This window comes from Dendropsophus ebraccatus, chromosome 2, assembly GCF_027789765.1.
Source record: "Dendropsophus ebraccatus isolate aDenEbr1 chromosome 2, aDenEbr1.pat, whole genome shotgun sequence".
In the NCBI taxonomy this organism is placed as follows: Eukaryota; Metazoa; Chordata; class Amphibia; order Anura; family Hylidae; genus Dendropsophus; species Dendropsophus ebraccatus.
The window spans coordinates 159,509,512-159,525,354 of NC_091455.1; the positions used below are offsets into that span (position 1 = coordinate 159,509,512).

General features: G+C 48.8%; 2 protein-coding genes across 3 annotated transcripts in view; one reads left to right on the forward strand and one right to left on the reverse strand.

Moving 5' to 3' along the window:
- ANO10 (anoctamin 10) overlaps positions 1 to 10,703 on the reverse strand; it is a 168,781-nt gene extending 158,078 nt beyond the window's left edge. For both annotated transcript variants that reach the window (XM_069958598.1, XM_069958599.1), the window contains exons 1-2: positions 10,606 to 10,703; positions 9,645 to 9,799 (exon numbers count right to left, since the gene is read on the reverse strand). In XM_069958598.1, coding sequence (XP_069814699.1) covers positions 9,645 to 9,786 — 142 coding nt within the window. In that variant the 5' untranslated portion in view covers positions 9,787 to 9,799; positions 10,606 to 10,703. The remainder of the gene's footprint in view (positions 1 to 9,644; positions 9,800 to 10,605) is intronic.
- Positions 10,704 to 11,131: 428 nt separating this feature from the next.
- ABHD5 (abhydrolase domain containing 5, lysophosphatidic acid acyltransferase) overlaps positions 11,132 to 15,843 on the forward strand; it is a 99,882-nt gene continuing 95,170 nt past the window's right edge. Inside the window, exon 1 of the mRNA XM_069958603.1 lies at positions 11,132 to 11,146. The gene's annotated coding sequence lies outside the window, so the exon portion shown is untranslated. The remainder of the gene's footprint in view (positions 11,147 to 15,843) is intronic.

Genomic DNA, 15,843 nt, shown 5'->3' on the forward strand with positions numbered 1-15,843 from the left:
CCGCCGGCTCCATAGACACCATTCTATGGGCCGGCTGATTCCGCATTCTGACACAAAAAATTTTTAAATGTAGAATTGAATTTTGATATGAATTTTACAAGTTTTGCTCATGAATATATATTATGAGCAACATTCTAATAGGACACTGGCCCTATTACATAAGGGTGGTCATGGAAAAGTTGTTGGTCACTATTTGGCAGTTTGTTTCTGAGCTGGAAGAGTCCATTGTGTGGGGGGAGATCTGTGCTGTTCTCTTCCTGGATACTGGATGACTGTAAAGGAGCAGCAGTGTAATATGAAGATATCCTGTGTTATATAGATCAGGAGTAGGAGAAGACATAAGTAGTGTAGCAGTAACCTCTGTCCTCAGCAGGGGCGGGCTGGGCCGGGGGGCAGGGGGGCATATGCCCCCCGGGCCGGTCTTCCCCCAGCTGTCAGGGCCGCATGGCTGCTGACAGCTGGCTGGAGTCCTCAGTGCCTCCCCTGCTTACAGCCCCGGCCCTCTTCTGTCATATTTACCTGTGGCTGTGGTGGATCCGGACTGTGATGGAAGCGGCCGCCGAAGCCCCGCCCCCATACCGGTAAGCCCCGCCCCCTGTATGGCCACTATGCTTTCCTATAAGCCTATGAGGCTTATGGTAAAAAGCAAACTGCTGTAGGCAGTATCTTCCTCCGGCCACCAGAGGCCGCTCTCTCCTCCCAGCTGGTTCTTTTGCAACTGGGCTAGAAGAGCCTGAAGACCGAGAAGATGGTGTCTGCAGGAAGCCAGGTACCTACACAGCAGGACATAAGGCAGGGGGAGGGAACCAAGGCCCTCCAGCTGCTGCAAAACTACAACTCCCATCATAGCTGGAGAGCGATAGGCTGTCCATGGATGATGGGAGTTGTAGTTTTGCAACAGCTGAAGAGTCAAGGTTCCCCCTCCCTGACATAGAGGATACATATACACAGGAGACCTACACAGGAGGATACATATATACAGGAGGAGACATACAGAGGAGTATATAGAGCATACATATATACAGGAGGAAGCATATATACAGGGGTACATAGAGGATACATATATACAGGAGGAGGCATATATACAGGGGTACATAGAGGATACATATATACAGGAGGATACATCTATACATGGGTACATATAGGATACATATATACAGGAGGAGACATACAGAGGGGTACATAGAGGATACATATATACAGGAGGAGACATATATACAGGGGTACATAGAGGATACATATATACTGGAGGATACATCTATACAGGGGTACATATAGGATACATATATACAGGAGGAGACATATACAGGGGTACATAGAGGATACATATATACAGGAGGAGACATATACAGGGGTACATAGAGAAAAAGAAATGGTGTGGAGACAGCATCCATCCAGTGAAAAAATATTTTTACTTTATTTTAAGCCATTGCATATAAAAAGATTACCGACGTTTCGGCTCTAACACTTGAGAAAGGCTCAGGAGTGTTAGAGCCGAAACGTCGGTAATCTTTTTATATGCAATGGCTTAAAATAAAGTAAAAATATTTTTTCACTGGATGGATGCTGTCTCCACACCATTTCTTTTTCGCTATTGAGTATCAGGTGTGGGCCCACCTGACGGAGACTGTGCATCCCTGGGAGGTTCCGCTGTTCCAACCTTGGACTTTACCAGGGGTACATAGAGGATACATATATACAGGAGGAGACATATATACAGGAGGAGACATACAGAGGATACATATATACAGGAGGAGACATATATACAGGGGTACATATAGGATATGTATATACAGGAGGAGACATACAGAGGGGTACATAGAGGATACATATATACAGGAGGAGACATACAGAGAGGTACATAGAGGATACATATATACAGGAGGAGACATATATACAGGAGGAGACATACAGAGGATACATATATACAGGAGGAGACATATATACAGGGGTACATATAGGATATGTATATACAGGAGGAGACATACAGAGGGGTACATAGAGGATACATATATACAGGAGGAGACATACAGAGGGGTACATAGAGGATACATATATACAGGAGGAGACATACAGAGGGGTACATAGAGGATACATATATACAGGAGGAGACATACAGAGGGGTACATAGAGGATACATATATACAGGAGGAGACATACACAGCAGTACATAGAGGATACATATATACAGGAGGAGACATACAGAGGAGTATATAGAGGATACATATATACAGGAGGAGACATACACAGCAGTACATAGAGGATACATATATACAGGAGGAGACATACAGAGGGGTACATAGAGGATACATATATACAGGAGGAGACATATATACAGGAGGAGACATACAGAGGATACATATATACAGGAGGAGACATATATACAGGGGTACATATAGGATATGTATATACAGGAGGAGACATACAGAGGGGTACATAGAGGATACATATATACAGGAGGAGACATACAGAGGGGTACATAGAGGATACATATATACAGGAGGAGACATATATACAGGAGGAGACATACAGAGGATACATATATACAGGAGGAGACATATATACAGGGGTACATAGAGGATACATATATACAGGAGGAGACATACAGAGGATACATATATACAGGAGGAGACATATATACAGGGGTACATAGAGGATACATATATACAGGAGGAGACTTATATACAGGAGGAGACATACAAAGGATACATATATACAGGAGGAGACATATATACAGGGGTACATAGAGGATACATACATACAGGAGGAGACATATATACAGGAGGAGACATACAGAGGATACATATATACAGGAGGAGACATATATACAGGGGTGCATAGAGGATTAAAACCGTAAATTCAATTTTCACAAAAAATCATTGCAGGTGGAGCAGCGTAGAGTGACGGGTTGGCGGCCGGGCAAGAGGTGCAGGTCAAGCAGGCGGCGCGGAGGTGAGGTGCATGGCGGGCGGCGGTGCGTGGAGTGTCGGGCCGGAGGTGAGGTGCAGGGCGGTCGGCAGTCCGCCTAACAGAGCCGCGACTGACCTACCCCAGCTATACATATCATGTCCTGCTCCCCTCCCGGCCACACGTGCAGGTCCCCGGTCTCTGGAGGAGGCTGCAGGGACTGTAGTGGTGATAACGTTGCTTCAGGTCCTGGAGCTGAACAGCGGGATCTGCATCCCCCGATCCCGCTGTACAGCTCCAGTAATGGCAGTGACGCTATCACCTCTACAGTCCCTGTGGCCTGCTTCAGAGACCGGGGACCTGCACGTGTGGCCGGGAGGGGAACCTGTGTGCCGGGGTGAGAGGAGGAGGGATATGTGCACTCCTGCCCCAATCACCCCCAGCTGCCCAATCCCTCTAGAGTCACCCCCAGTCTGCCTCAGTCCCCCTCTGTCACCCCCAGCTGCCCCAGTCCCCCTAGAGTCACCCCCAGTCCCCCTCAGTCACCCCCAGCTGCCCCAGTCCCCCTAGAGTCACCCCCAGTCCCCCTCAGTCATCCACAGTCTGCCCAGTCCCCCTCAGTCACCCCAGTCTGCCCCAGTCCCTCTCAGTCATCCACAGTCTGCCCAGTCCCCCCTCAGTCGCCCAAGTCTGCCCCAGTCCCCCTTCAGTCACCCCCAGTCTGCCCTAGTCCTCATTCAGTCAACTCCAACTGCCCCAGTCCCGCTTAAGTCACCCCCAGCTGCCCCACTCACCCCCCAGTTTGCCCCGTACACCCCCAGCTCTCCCAGTCATCCCCAGCTGCCCCAGTTTCCCCCAGTATGCCCCTGTCACCTCTCATCTATACCTTTATTCCCACTACACCCCTCATCTTTACCTGTACTACTACAGCCCACATCTATACCTGTACTACTAATCCCCCTCATCAGTATTACTAATACCCCCCATATCTATACCTGTACTACCTCACCCCTCATCTTTACCTGTACTACTACACCCATTATCCACTATACCTCCACTACTACACTCTACCTAGATGGAGGCACCATGTGTCCCGCTACCCCCCCCCCCTCGCTTATCCCGGAAATGCCCCTGCCTGCATGTGTCCCTGCTACATAGAGGATACATATATACAGGAGGGCATAGAGGATACATATATACAGGAGTACATAGTGGATACATATATACAGCAGTAAATAGAGGATACATGTATACAGCAGTACATAGAGGATACATATATACAGGGGGAGGCATATATACAGCAGTACATAGAGGATACATATATACAGGGGGAGGCATATATACAGTAGTACATAGAGGATACATATATATATACAAGAGTACATAGAGTATACATATATATACAGGAGTACATAGAGGAGGCATATATACAGGAGGACATAGAGGATACATATATACAGCAGTACATAGAGGAGACGTATATACAGAAGTATATAGATGATACATATATACAAGAGGAGACCTACACAGGAGTACATAGAGGAGACATATATACAGAAGTACATCGAGTGATATAAACTATTGTAAAAATACAGTAACCCCAGCTTTCCCAGCATCTTGCGTAGTAGTCAGTATAATGAGGGTCAGGCAGCTTTCCCAGCATCTTGTATTTGTAGTCAGTATAATCGAGGTCACCCAGCTTTCCCACCATCTTATCCTCAGTATGATGGAGGTCACCCAGCTTTCCCACCATCTTATACTCAGTATGATGGAGGTCACCCAGCTTTCCCACTATCTTATACTCAGTATGATGGAGGTCACCCAGCTTTCCCACCATCTTATACTCAGAATGATGGAGGTCACCCAGCTTTCCCACCATCTTATACTCAGTATGATGGAGGTCACCCAGCTTTCCCACCATCTTATACTCAGTATGATGGAGGTCACCCAGCCTTCCAGCATCTTGTACACAGTTTTATGGGGGTCACCCAGCTTTTCCACCATCTTATACTTAGTATGATGGAGGTCACCCAGCTTTCCAGCATCTTGTACACAGTATTATGGGGGTCACCAGCTTTTCCACCATCTTATACTCAGTAGGATGGAGGTCACCCAGCTTTCCCAGCATCTTATACTAAATATGATGGAGGTCACACAGCTTTCCCAGTATCTTGTAGTCAGTATGATGGAGGTTACCCAGCTTTCCCACCATCCTATACTCAGTATAATGGAGGTCACCCAGCTTTCACAGCATCTTATACTTAGTATCATGGAGGTCACCCAGCTTTCCCAGCATCTTATAATCAGTATGATGGAGGTCACCCAGCTTTCCAGCATCTTATACTCAGTATGATAGAGGTCACCCAGCTTTCCCACCATCCTATACTCAGTATAATGGAGGTCACCCAGCTTTCACAGCATCTTATACGCAGTATCATGGAGGTCACCCAGCTTTCCCACCATCTTATACTCAGTATGATAGAGGTCACCCAGCTTTCCCACCATCCTATACTCAGTATAATGGAGGTCACCCAGCTTTCACAGCATCTTATACTCAGTATCATGGAGGTCACCCAGCTTTCACAGCATCTGTCTATGGGACCGTTCTGTGTCATCACTGAGCCGCCCCATAGACTTATACAGGAAAGTGAGTTCTGACCCTTTCACAGGGCACAGTAGGATATTTGGTCACAAATGACTGGAAGGACCGAAGATGTTATAGGTAAGAGGTAAGAGGCCAGAGTGGTCCTTTAAGGATGGGCTGCCAGCCTGCTACTCATGGGCCAGTGCTGTGTACTTGCCCCCCGGGCTAAAATTTGCCAGCCAGCCCCTGGTCCTCAGTGTGGTGTTTTCTCTCTGGGAGAAGATTGTGTGTTTTTCTTCAGTGTTCTATGGCTGCAGCTGTGTGTGTGTGTGCGTGCTATGGCTGCAGTAGGCTGTGTGTGTGCGCTATGACTGCAGCAGGCTATGTGTGTATGCTATAGCTGCAGCAGGCTATGTGTGTGTGTGCTATAGCTGCAGCAGGCTGTGTGTGTGTGTGTGTGTGTGTGTGTATGCTATGGCTGCAGCAGGCTGTGTGTGTGTGCTATGGATGCAGCAGGCTGTGTGTGTGTGTGCTATAGCTGCAGCAGGCTGTGTGGGTGTGTGTATATGCTATGGCTGCAGCAGGCTGTGTGTGTGTGTGCTTGCTATTGCGTACCCCCACAGTGACCTTCTATATCACTATGTGTGACCCCTCTCTATATCACTGTGTGTGACCCCTCTCTATATCACTGTGTGTGACCCCTCTCTATATCACTATGGCTGACCTCTATATCACAGGAATTTGGCATTGTTAGCAGTGTTTCTTTAAGTATGGTGAATATTTAGTTAGAAACATAGAAGACTGTCAGCAGGAAAAGACTACCTGCTCCATCTAGTCTAGTTGTGAGTAGTTCAGGACATGGAGGCTGGAGACTGGCTGCATCCACTGCACACACAGGAGAGTCTGCTTTATATACAGTAGTCCTTTATTCACTCAGAAGTCGCCCCAGGATCATGTAGGACATTAGAGAGAAGCTGCTGAGCCAGTGTGATAAATAACCCCCCTGGTATATGACTGGCCATTTATGAAGGAGCAGGAGTCGGAGTCTGAGTCGGTCGTCGGAGTCGGTCCTGATGAAATTCAGGAGTCTGAGTCGGAGTCTGAGTCGGAGCTGCGGCTTACCGACTCCACAGCCCTGGTGTGAACCCATCCTTAGGCAGATATCAATTGCCCCATACTGGGGGTAAAGGATTTCCTTTCTGACTGCAAATATGGCAAAGTCAGGTATAAGATATTTAAAAGATACTATAAATCAGGGATAGGGGAACATTTGGCCCCTAAGCTATTGCAAAACTACAATATCCATCATAGCCAAACCTTAGCTATGGCTTTCTGTGCATGATAGGAATTGAAGTTCTGCAACAGCCGGGGGTGGCAGGTTCCCCATCCCTGCTGTAATTTGTGATGAATCATCACACTGACCATTCTAGAGTACATACAATACATGAAATTTATCACATTTAGGACTTTTCTTTTAAATGTGGGCCATAAGGGCTTCTTAGAAACAGAAGAAAGGGTTAAATTTTTTTTTTTTTTTTTTTTTTACAAACATTGCACTACATAAAATTAGGTTCCCCACACCTTGCACAATCCATGCAATAAAGCAACTTATGTTACACAATATAAGTTGTATATTATGCCTTAATATGAGACAACCTCATAGAACAACCTCAGCTAATAGAATTAGCTGCTACAATGCTGTAGCCAATGATTGGTTGAATGGGCAATTCTTCATGCTGAGCCCAAAAGCAGTGTACAGCAGAACTGGGGCTCCATGCTAACAGTGGTAATAGGGGGGAGGTATGTATAGCATTTGTGCCTGAGCGCAATTCTTCATATAAAGGTACACCCTAAAATACTTATTTTCTTTAAAGTATGTTTTTTGCTGATGTAACTGTCAGCAAAGTTTCAGTGACCATTCATCTAATTCAGCGTTTCCCAACCGGGGTGCCGCGCCACACTGGTGTGCCAGGAGAACCCGCCAGGGGTGCCGCGGGATCCCGGTGGGAAATGTGCTATGTCACTTTAAGCATCCCGAGAAGCTGCTCGGCCGCAGCTTCTCGGGATGCACGGATCACTTTCATGTTCCGCCCGCACTATGAGCGGGCGGAACATTAAAGTAAGCAGAATATAGGAGCAGGAAGTGTCAGCGACCTGCTCCTGTATTCCCTCCCATAGGCCGCCGGCACTTCATACCAGCAGCCTATGGGTGGCCGGGACGTGACCTCTCCGGCAGGCGTGATGATGTGACATCATCATGCCTGCCGGAAGTCCTGTCCCCGTGGCTCGCAAGATGGAGCCAGAAGGGGAGGAGAGCTGCTGCCTGCAGCCACACAGCGCGGATTAGGTGAGTAGGATGTTTTTTTTTTTTAAGGGGCAGAACAGGGGGCATTATTAGTATATGTGGGCACCTCTGGGGGCATTATTAGTTCATGGGGCACCTCTGGGGGCATTATTAGTATATGGGGGCACCTCTGGGGGCATTATTAGTTCATGGGGGCACCTCTGGGGGCATTATTAGTATATGGGGGCACCTCTGGGGGCATTATTAGTATATAGGGGGGCACCTCTGGAGGCATTATTAGTTCATGGGGGCACCTCTGGGGGCATTATTAGTTCATGGGGGCACCTCTGGGGGCATTATTAGTTCATGGGGGCACCTCTGGGGGCATTATTAGTTCATGGGGGCACCTCTGGGGGCATTATTAGTTCATGGGGGCACCTCTGGGGGCATTATTAGTTCATGGGGGCACCTCTGGGGGCATTATTAGTTCATGGGGGTATTATTAGTTCATGGGGGCACAGCGGGGGATCCTACATACAGGGGGCACAGCGGGGGATCCTACATACAGGGGGCATCCCACATTCCTACTCGCTTTACTGCACATAACACAAAACAGCGCAGTTACTTTGGGAGCCGACAGGAGGGAGAAAGGAAAGGAAGTTGCTAGAAATGAGCAGAGCCTAAATTGTTTGTCTCGCAGGTTCTGAAGAGATGAAAAGTAGCTGAAAGAAATCATCATGGCGGATGGAGAGGAAAAGGGAAAGTGACTCCTCAGATCAAAGAAGACGCCACCTGGGAGTCACTGTATGACGGTTTTCTTATTTTGTAGAACATTAATTAGTGGGGGTGCCCCGAGGAAATTTTTTTTTTCCAAGGTGTGCCCCGAGGTGGAAAAGGTTGGGAAGCACTGATCTAATTGGAAGCCCCACATACAGCAGAGCCCACTGAATTATCCGAAAGCCTGAATGAATATATGAAAGGTACCATGTGTCTCTTTGACATAACAGCTATCTAACAGTGTCAGCCGTTTGGAACATGAATTGCTGCTGACAGATTAAGTATACATATTTGTTAGGTTCCCCAGTGTCCCAGCAGTATCTTTAAAGGGGTTACCCAGCATTTATTTTATTTAGTTTTTTTATAGTTTGCTGTCATGTAGGTAAACATAATAAGAATGTTATGCTTACTTCTCCCCACTCCCCCGTATTCCCCGCTGACTGCAGCTTCGGGTGTGACAGCCTGCTTAGCCAATCATTGGATGAGATGAGACAGCACCGCGGCCAGTGAATGGCTGAGAAGGCTGTCACTCCTGAGACCAGTTTGTCTCAGAAGTTGTCTATTTCCAGTCACTACATTGACACGTTTCTTGTTAGTGCACATTGTACATAAAATGAGAACTCCATTAGTAGGGAACCAATCACTTTTGTTCTCTGGAGCACTGTATAAAGCTTTTGTGAAGCAGAAGCTTTATACCCGAAAAAATTACGTTTAATTCCCCCACGTGTGGCAGGTAGTCATCTGGAAGGCTCCCTGCCCGTGTCTAGTCACCGCTCTCTGCCTGTCAGCGTGCTTGGTGGGGATGATTGACAGACAGAGAGGCCAGTTACTGGCGCCTCTCCTTGTAAATCAATCCCATCAAGCACGCTGTCAGGAAGAGACTGGTGACCCGCCCAGATGACTACCTGTCACGCCTCTCCCTGCTGTGTGCAGGGGGATTAAACTTCATTTCCCCAGGTATAAAGCTGCTGCTGCAGCCAGAATGTGCTGCGAGCTGCACAGGAGCTTCATATAGTGCTGCAGAGAACTATATAAGCCCAATTGGGCTGATTGATTTCTTTAAAACAAAGAATACCTCCAGTAAATCTTTACCTCCATCTTTCTTTTTGTCCATAACTTTCTTGACAAACCATTTTTTGGTTTCTTCTTTTACACCTTTGGCAAGTTCTATTACCACCAGTGGTTTGAATTCTGGCTCTGGATGATAGTTCTCTACTGTAGAGCCTCTCTTCATTTTAGCAAGATATCTGTGAAATAACACAAAACACATATGAGACATAGTGACTGAGCTGGTAGAAAATGTTGACAAGGTTAATTCGTGTATTTTTAGCAAGAACTATTTTTTACATGACATATATGTGTGTGTGTGTATATATATATATATATATATATATATATATATATATATATATATATATATATAAATAATGGATGCCGTAAAGTAGCATCTGTAGCTATATACAGCAGCAGTATCCATCAGCACAGCAGCAGACAGAACAAATTAAAATAATGCCAACAAGTCCCTTTAAATCCAACACAGCAAATAAAAGATAAGCTACCTACTGGAAGACCTCCTAACCTTCCAATGCGATGGGCTACACAATCATTATGATCATCATGTGTTTGTTTTCAACATTTATGACACCACAACATGGAGGACTTCAGGTAAACCTCTGCTGCATTGGAGTATAGAAAAGTTATTAGAGAGCACAAATTGTGGCTCTGCATTGAGTTACATGGCATATACTATATCACTGCAGGCTGTTATGCCATGCCCTGTCACTACAGTCACCAGTAGAAGTTGTAAGTTAGGATAAGAGTGTAGAGAGGGGGCATACACTGAATTATCTGCAGGGCCTCAATGTCAAACTGTAAATAAGTTCAGGGAAACTTCTTACTGACAATAACTACATTGTTATGTGAAGTGCCCATGACAATTCAAGTTTCCTACGGTGACACTACAAGCCCCAGCATGCTTTGCAAAAAAAGACCCAAAACAGTGTAAAGGGGCAGTGTCAGTTTGGCACTGCCTGCCCAGCTGTGCCCTACTTACTTCCCCTTCTCCGAGCAGCACTACACCCATCCAGCCTAGAGAAGCGCAACCTAGACAGGAGGAGGGACGGGCTCTCAGCATTCTGAACCTGTCATAGACTGACGGTCACAAGAGGCAAAACATTCCTTTAACAATTTCATGCCCTACTGTGTTATAAGTGTAAAAACAGGACAGCCATTTTTCCGAAGACCAACTTCGCTTTTAACTTAGATAGATGCGCAATGGAAGGCTGCATGAATTGCCGACATTTTTGTAAGACTAGTTTTCACTCTACCGTCTGTAGAGCGTAGTGACTGCTCTGCGCTTCTAGTCTGTTCTGTGATTGGCTGTTTTCGGGACGTTGACGCAGTACTAGTGCTGATGACGTCCCCTGTTTGGAGGGTGGAGGCTAGATTTGAATGTAGTTGCCAGGAGGGAAAGGACCTTTGATGACATCATACCCATGTGACCAGTCTCATGTGTGGGAGGAGCTATCTGCATTCTGTCAGGCTTTCTATGTGGGTAGCAGTATAGTAAGTGCAGTGTATACACTTAGCAGGAGGTAAGCCACATGGAGTGCACTGTACTGCAGGATCAGCGGTGTGTGGGTGAACTGTTATGCGATGTGCTGCAAAGTCAGGTGTGTGGATGCACTGTTATGTGATGTGCTGCAGGGTCAGGTGTACGGGTGCACTGTTATGTGATGTCCTGCAGGGTCGGGTGTGTGGATGCACTGTTATGCGATGTGCTGCAGGGTCAGGTGTGCGGGTGCACTGTTATGCCATGTGCTGCAGGGTCAGGTGTGTGGGTGCACTGTTATGTGATGTGCTACAGGGTCAGGGGTGTGTGGATGCACTGTTATGCGATGTTCTGCAGGGTCAGTGGTGTGTGGGTGCTCTGTTATGCCATGTGCTGCAGGGTCAGGTGTGTGGGTGCACTGTTATGTGATGTTCTGCAGGGTCAGTGGTGTGTGGGTGCACTGTTATGCGATGTGTTGCAGGGTCAGGTGTGTGGGTGCTCTGTTATGTGATGTGCTGCAGGGTCAGGGGTGTGTGGATGCACTGTTATGCGATGTGCTGCAGGGTCAGGTGTGTGGGTGCACTGTTATGTGATGTGCTGCAGGGTCAGGGGTGTGTGGATGCACGGTTATGCGATGTTCTGCAGGGTCAGTGGTGTGTGGGTGCACTGTAATGCGATGTGTTGCAGGGTCAGGTGTGTGGGTGCACTGTTATGCGATGTGCTGCAGGGTCAGGTGTGTGGGTGCACTGTTATGCGATGTGCTGCAGGGTCAGGGGTGTGTGGGTGCACTGTTATGCGATGTGCTGCAGGATCAGTGGTGTGTGGGTGCACTGTTATGCAATGTTCTGCAGGGTCAGGGGTGTGTGGGTGCACTTTTATGCGATGTGCTGCAGGGTCAGGTGTGTGGGTGCACTGTTAAGCGATGTTATGCAGGGTCAGGGCTGTGTTGGTGCACTGTTTGCAGAACATCACATAACAGTGCACCCACACACCCCTGACTCTGCAGAACATCAAACAGTGCACCAACACAGCCCTGACCCTGCATAACATCGCTTAACAGTGCACCCACACACCTGACCCTGCAGCACATCGCATAAAAGTGCACCCACACACCCCTGACCCTGCAGAACATCACATAACAGTGCACCCACACACCTCTGACTCTGCAGAACATCAGAGTCAGGGGTGTGTGGGTGCACTGTTATGTGATGTTCTGCAGGGTCAGGGGTGTGTGGGTGCACTCTGATGTTTGCAGGGTCAGGGGTGTGTGGGTGCACTATGTGATGTTCTGCAGGATCAGTGGTGTGTGGGTGCACTGTTATTCGATGTGCTGCAGGATCAGTGGTGGGTGTGTGCACTGTTATGTGATGTGCTGCAGGGTCAGGGGTGTGTGGATGCACTGTTATGCGATGTGCTGCAGGGTCAGGTGTGTGGGTGCACTGTTATGTGATGTGCTGCAGGGTCAAGGGTGTGTGGGTGCGCTGTTATGCGATGTGCTGCAGGATCAGTGGTGTGTGAGTGCACTGTTATGCGATGTTCTGCAGGGTCAGTGGTGTGTGGGTGCACTGTTAAGCGATGTTCTGCAGGGTCAGGGGTGTGTGGGTGCACTCTGATGTTTGCAGGGTCAGGGGTGTGTGGGTGCACTATGTGATGTTCTGCAGGATCAGTGGTGTGTGGGTGCACTGTTATGCGATGTGCTGCAGGATCAGTGGTGTGTGGGTGCACTGTTATGCGATGTGCTGCAGGGTCAGGTGTGTGGGTGCACTGTTATGCGATGTTCTGCAGGGTCAGGGGTGTGTGGGTGCACTTTTATGCGATGTGCTGCAGGGTCAGGTGTGTGGGTGCACTGTTAAGCGATGTTATGCAGGGTCAGGGCTGTGATGGTGCACTGTTTGATGTTCTGCAGAGTCAGGGGTGTGTGGGTGCACTGTTATGTGATGTTCTGCAGGGTCAGGGGTGTGTGGGTGCACTCTGATGTTTGCAGGGTCAGGGGTGAGTGGGTGCACTATGTGATGTTCTGCAGGATCAGTGGTGTGTGCGTGCACTGTTATGCGATGTGCTGCAGGGTCAGGTGTGTGGGTGCATTGTTATGCGATGTTCTGCAGGGTCAGGGGTGTGTGGGTGCACTGTTATGCGATGTTCTGCAGGGTCAGGGGTGTGTGGGTGTACTGTTATGCGATGTGCTGCAGGGTCAGGGCTCTGTGGGTGCACTTATGCGATGTGCTGCAGGGTCAGGGCTATGTGGGTGCACTGTTATGCGATGTTCTGCAGGATCAGGGGTGTCTGGGTGCACTGTTATGTGATGTTCTGCAGGGTCAGGGGTGTGTGGGTGCACTGTTATGTGATGTTCTGCAGGGTCAGGGGTGTGGGTGCACTGTTTGATGTTCTGCAGGGTCAGGGGTGTGTGGGTGCATTGTGTGATGTTCTGCAGGGTCAGGGGTGTGTGGGTGCACTATGTCATGTTCTGCAGGATCAGTGGTGTGTGGGTGCACTGTTATGCGATGAGCTGCAGGGTCAGGTGTGTGGGTGCATTGTTATGTGATGTTCTGCAGGGTCAGGGGTGTGGGTGCACTGTTAAGCGATGTTATGCAGGGTCAGGGCTGTGTTGGTGCACTGTTTGATGTTCTGCAAAGTCAGGGGTGTGTGGATGTACTGTTATGTGATGTTCTTCAGAGTCAGGAGTGTGTGGGTGCACTGTTATGTGATGTTCTGCAGAGTCAGGGGTGTGTGGGTGCACTATGTGATGTTCTGCAGGATCAGTGGTGTGTGGGTGCACTGTTATGCGATGTGCTGCAGGATCAGTGGTGTGTGGGTGCACTGTTATGCGGTGTGCTGCAGGGTCAGGGGTGTGTGGGTGCACTGTTATGCGATGTTCTGCAGGGTCAGGGGTGTGTGGGTGCACTGTTATGTGATGTTCTGCAGGATCAGGTGTGTGGGTGCATTGTTATGTGATGTGCTGCCGGATCACGTGTGTGGGTGCACTGTTATGTGATGTGCTGCAGGATCAGTGGTGTGTGGGTGCACTGTTATGCGATGTGCTGCAGGATCAGTGGTGTGTGGGTGCACTGTTATGCGATGTGCTGCAGGATCAGTGGTGTGTGGGTGCACTGTTATGCGATGTACTGCAGGGTCAGGTGTGTGGGTGCATTGTTATGTGATGTTCTGCGAGGTCAGGGGTGTGTGGGGGGCACTGATATGTGATGTGCTGCAGGGTCATGGGTGTGTGGGTGCACTGTTATGTGATGTTCTGCAGGATCAGGTCTGTGGGTGCACAGTTATGTGATGTTCTGCAGGGTTAGGGGTGTGTGGGTGGACTGTTATGCGATGTTCTGCAGGATCAGGGGTAGGGATGCACGATGCACCAAAAAATCGATTCTACTATCGATTTTCGGGGGATATTTTCGGTTCATGGTACTCGATACTTCATGATAAGCCGCGTAGCAGCACGGCTTATCATAGAGTATACAGCAGAAGACATGACAGGCAGCAAGCTGAGTGCCTGTCATGTCCTCTGTGTGTCCCCCCTGCTGTCACCTCCTCTGTCCATCCACCCACCCACCCTCCGTCCCTCACATCGCGTCCCTAAATTCAAATAGCCGGCACACAGCGATCTCATGTGCCGGCTATTTAGCTGTATACATGCCGTTGTCACACTGACAGCGGAATTTAACCCTCTCCTAACCCCCTCCATATGCAGCAGGGGTTAGCAACTGTGTGTAGCAGACCCCCGCTACTAATGACTGCGGCCTGGGATCCCGCTGGCTACAGTCATTAAACCTTTTAGTAAGGTCAGAACAGGGTCGGCGGCTACAGAGGGAGAGCGGCTGGCACTGTCCTGAAGAGGAGACCGGAGGAGAAGGCTGGAGGTGGGGAGGTGAGGAGGAGATGCGGCCACTACATCTGGCTGCACAGCACCATGAGGAGAGGTGGCAGGCCGGGGCTGGCAGGACATCAGCAATGGGGGGGTGAAGAGGGGGTCGGCCTGGCTCTCACTGGGAATGGGGGGAGGGGGGCTGTAGATTACCCTGACGCTTAAATCCAGGTCACCCTGCCCTGACAGCAGGGATAGTGCAACTACAGCCCCCATCATCCCCCTAATAGCTGGTGTGTGTTACATGACTACAGCCCTCATCATCCCCCTAATAGCTGGTGTGTGTGTGTGTTACATGACTACAGCCCCCATCATCCCCCTAATAGCTGGTGTGTGTTACATGACTACAGCCCCCATCATCCCCCTAATAGCTGGTGTGTGTGTGTGTGTTACATAACTACAGCCCCCATCATCCCCCTAATAGCTGGTGTGTGTGTGTATGTTACATAACTACAGCCCCCATCATCCCCCTAATAGCTGGTGTGTGTGTTACATGACTACAGCCCCCATCATCCCCCTAATAGCTGGTGTGTGTGTGTGTTACATAACTACAGCCCCCATCATCCCCCTAATAGCTGGTGTGTGTGTGTATGTTACATAACTACAGCCCCCATCATCCCCCTAATAGCTGGTGTGTGTGTGTTACATGACTACAGCCCCCATCATCCCCCTAATAGCTGGTGTGTGTGTGTGTGTGTGTGTGTGTTACATGACTACAGCCCCCATCATCCCCCTAATAGCTGGTGTGTGTGTGTGTGTTACATGACTACAGCCCTCATCATCCCCCTGATAGCTGGTGTGTGTGTTACATGACTACAGCCCCCATCATCACCCTAATAGCTGGTGTGTGTGTGTGTTACATAACTACA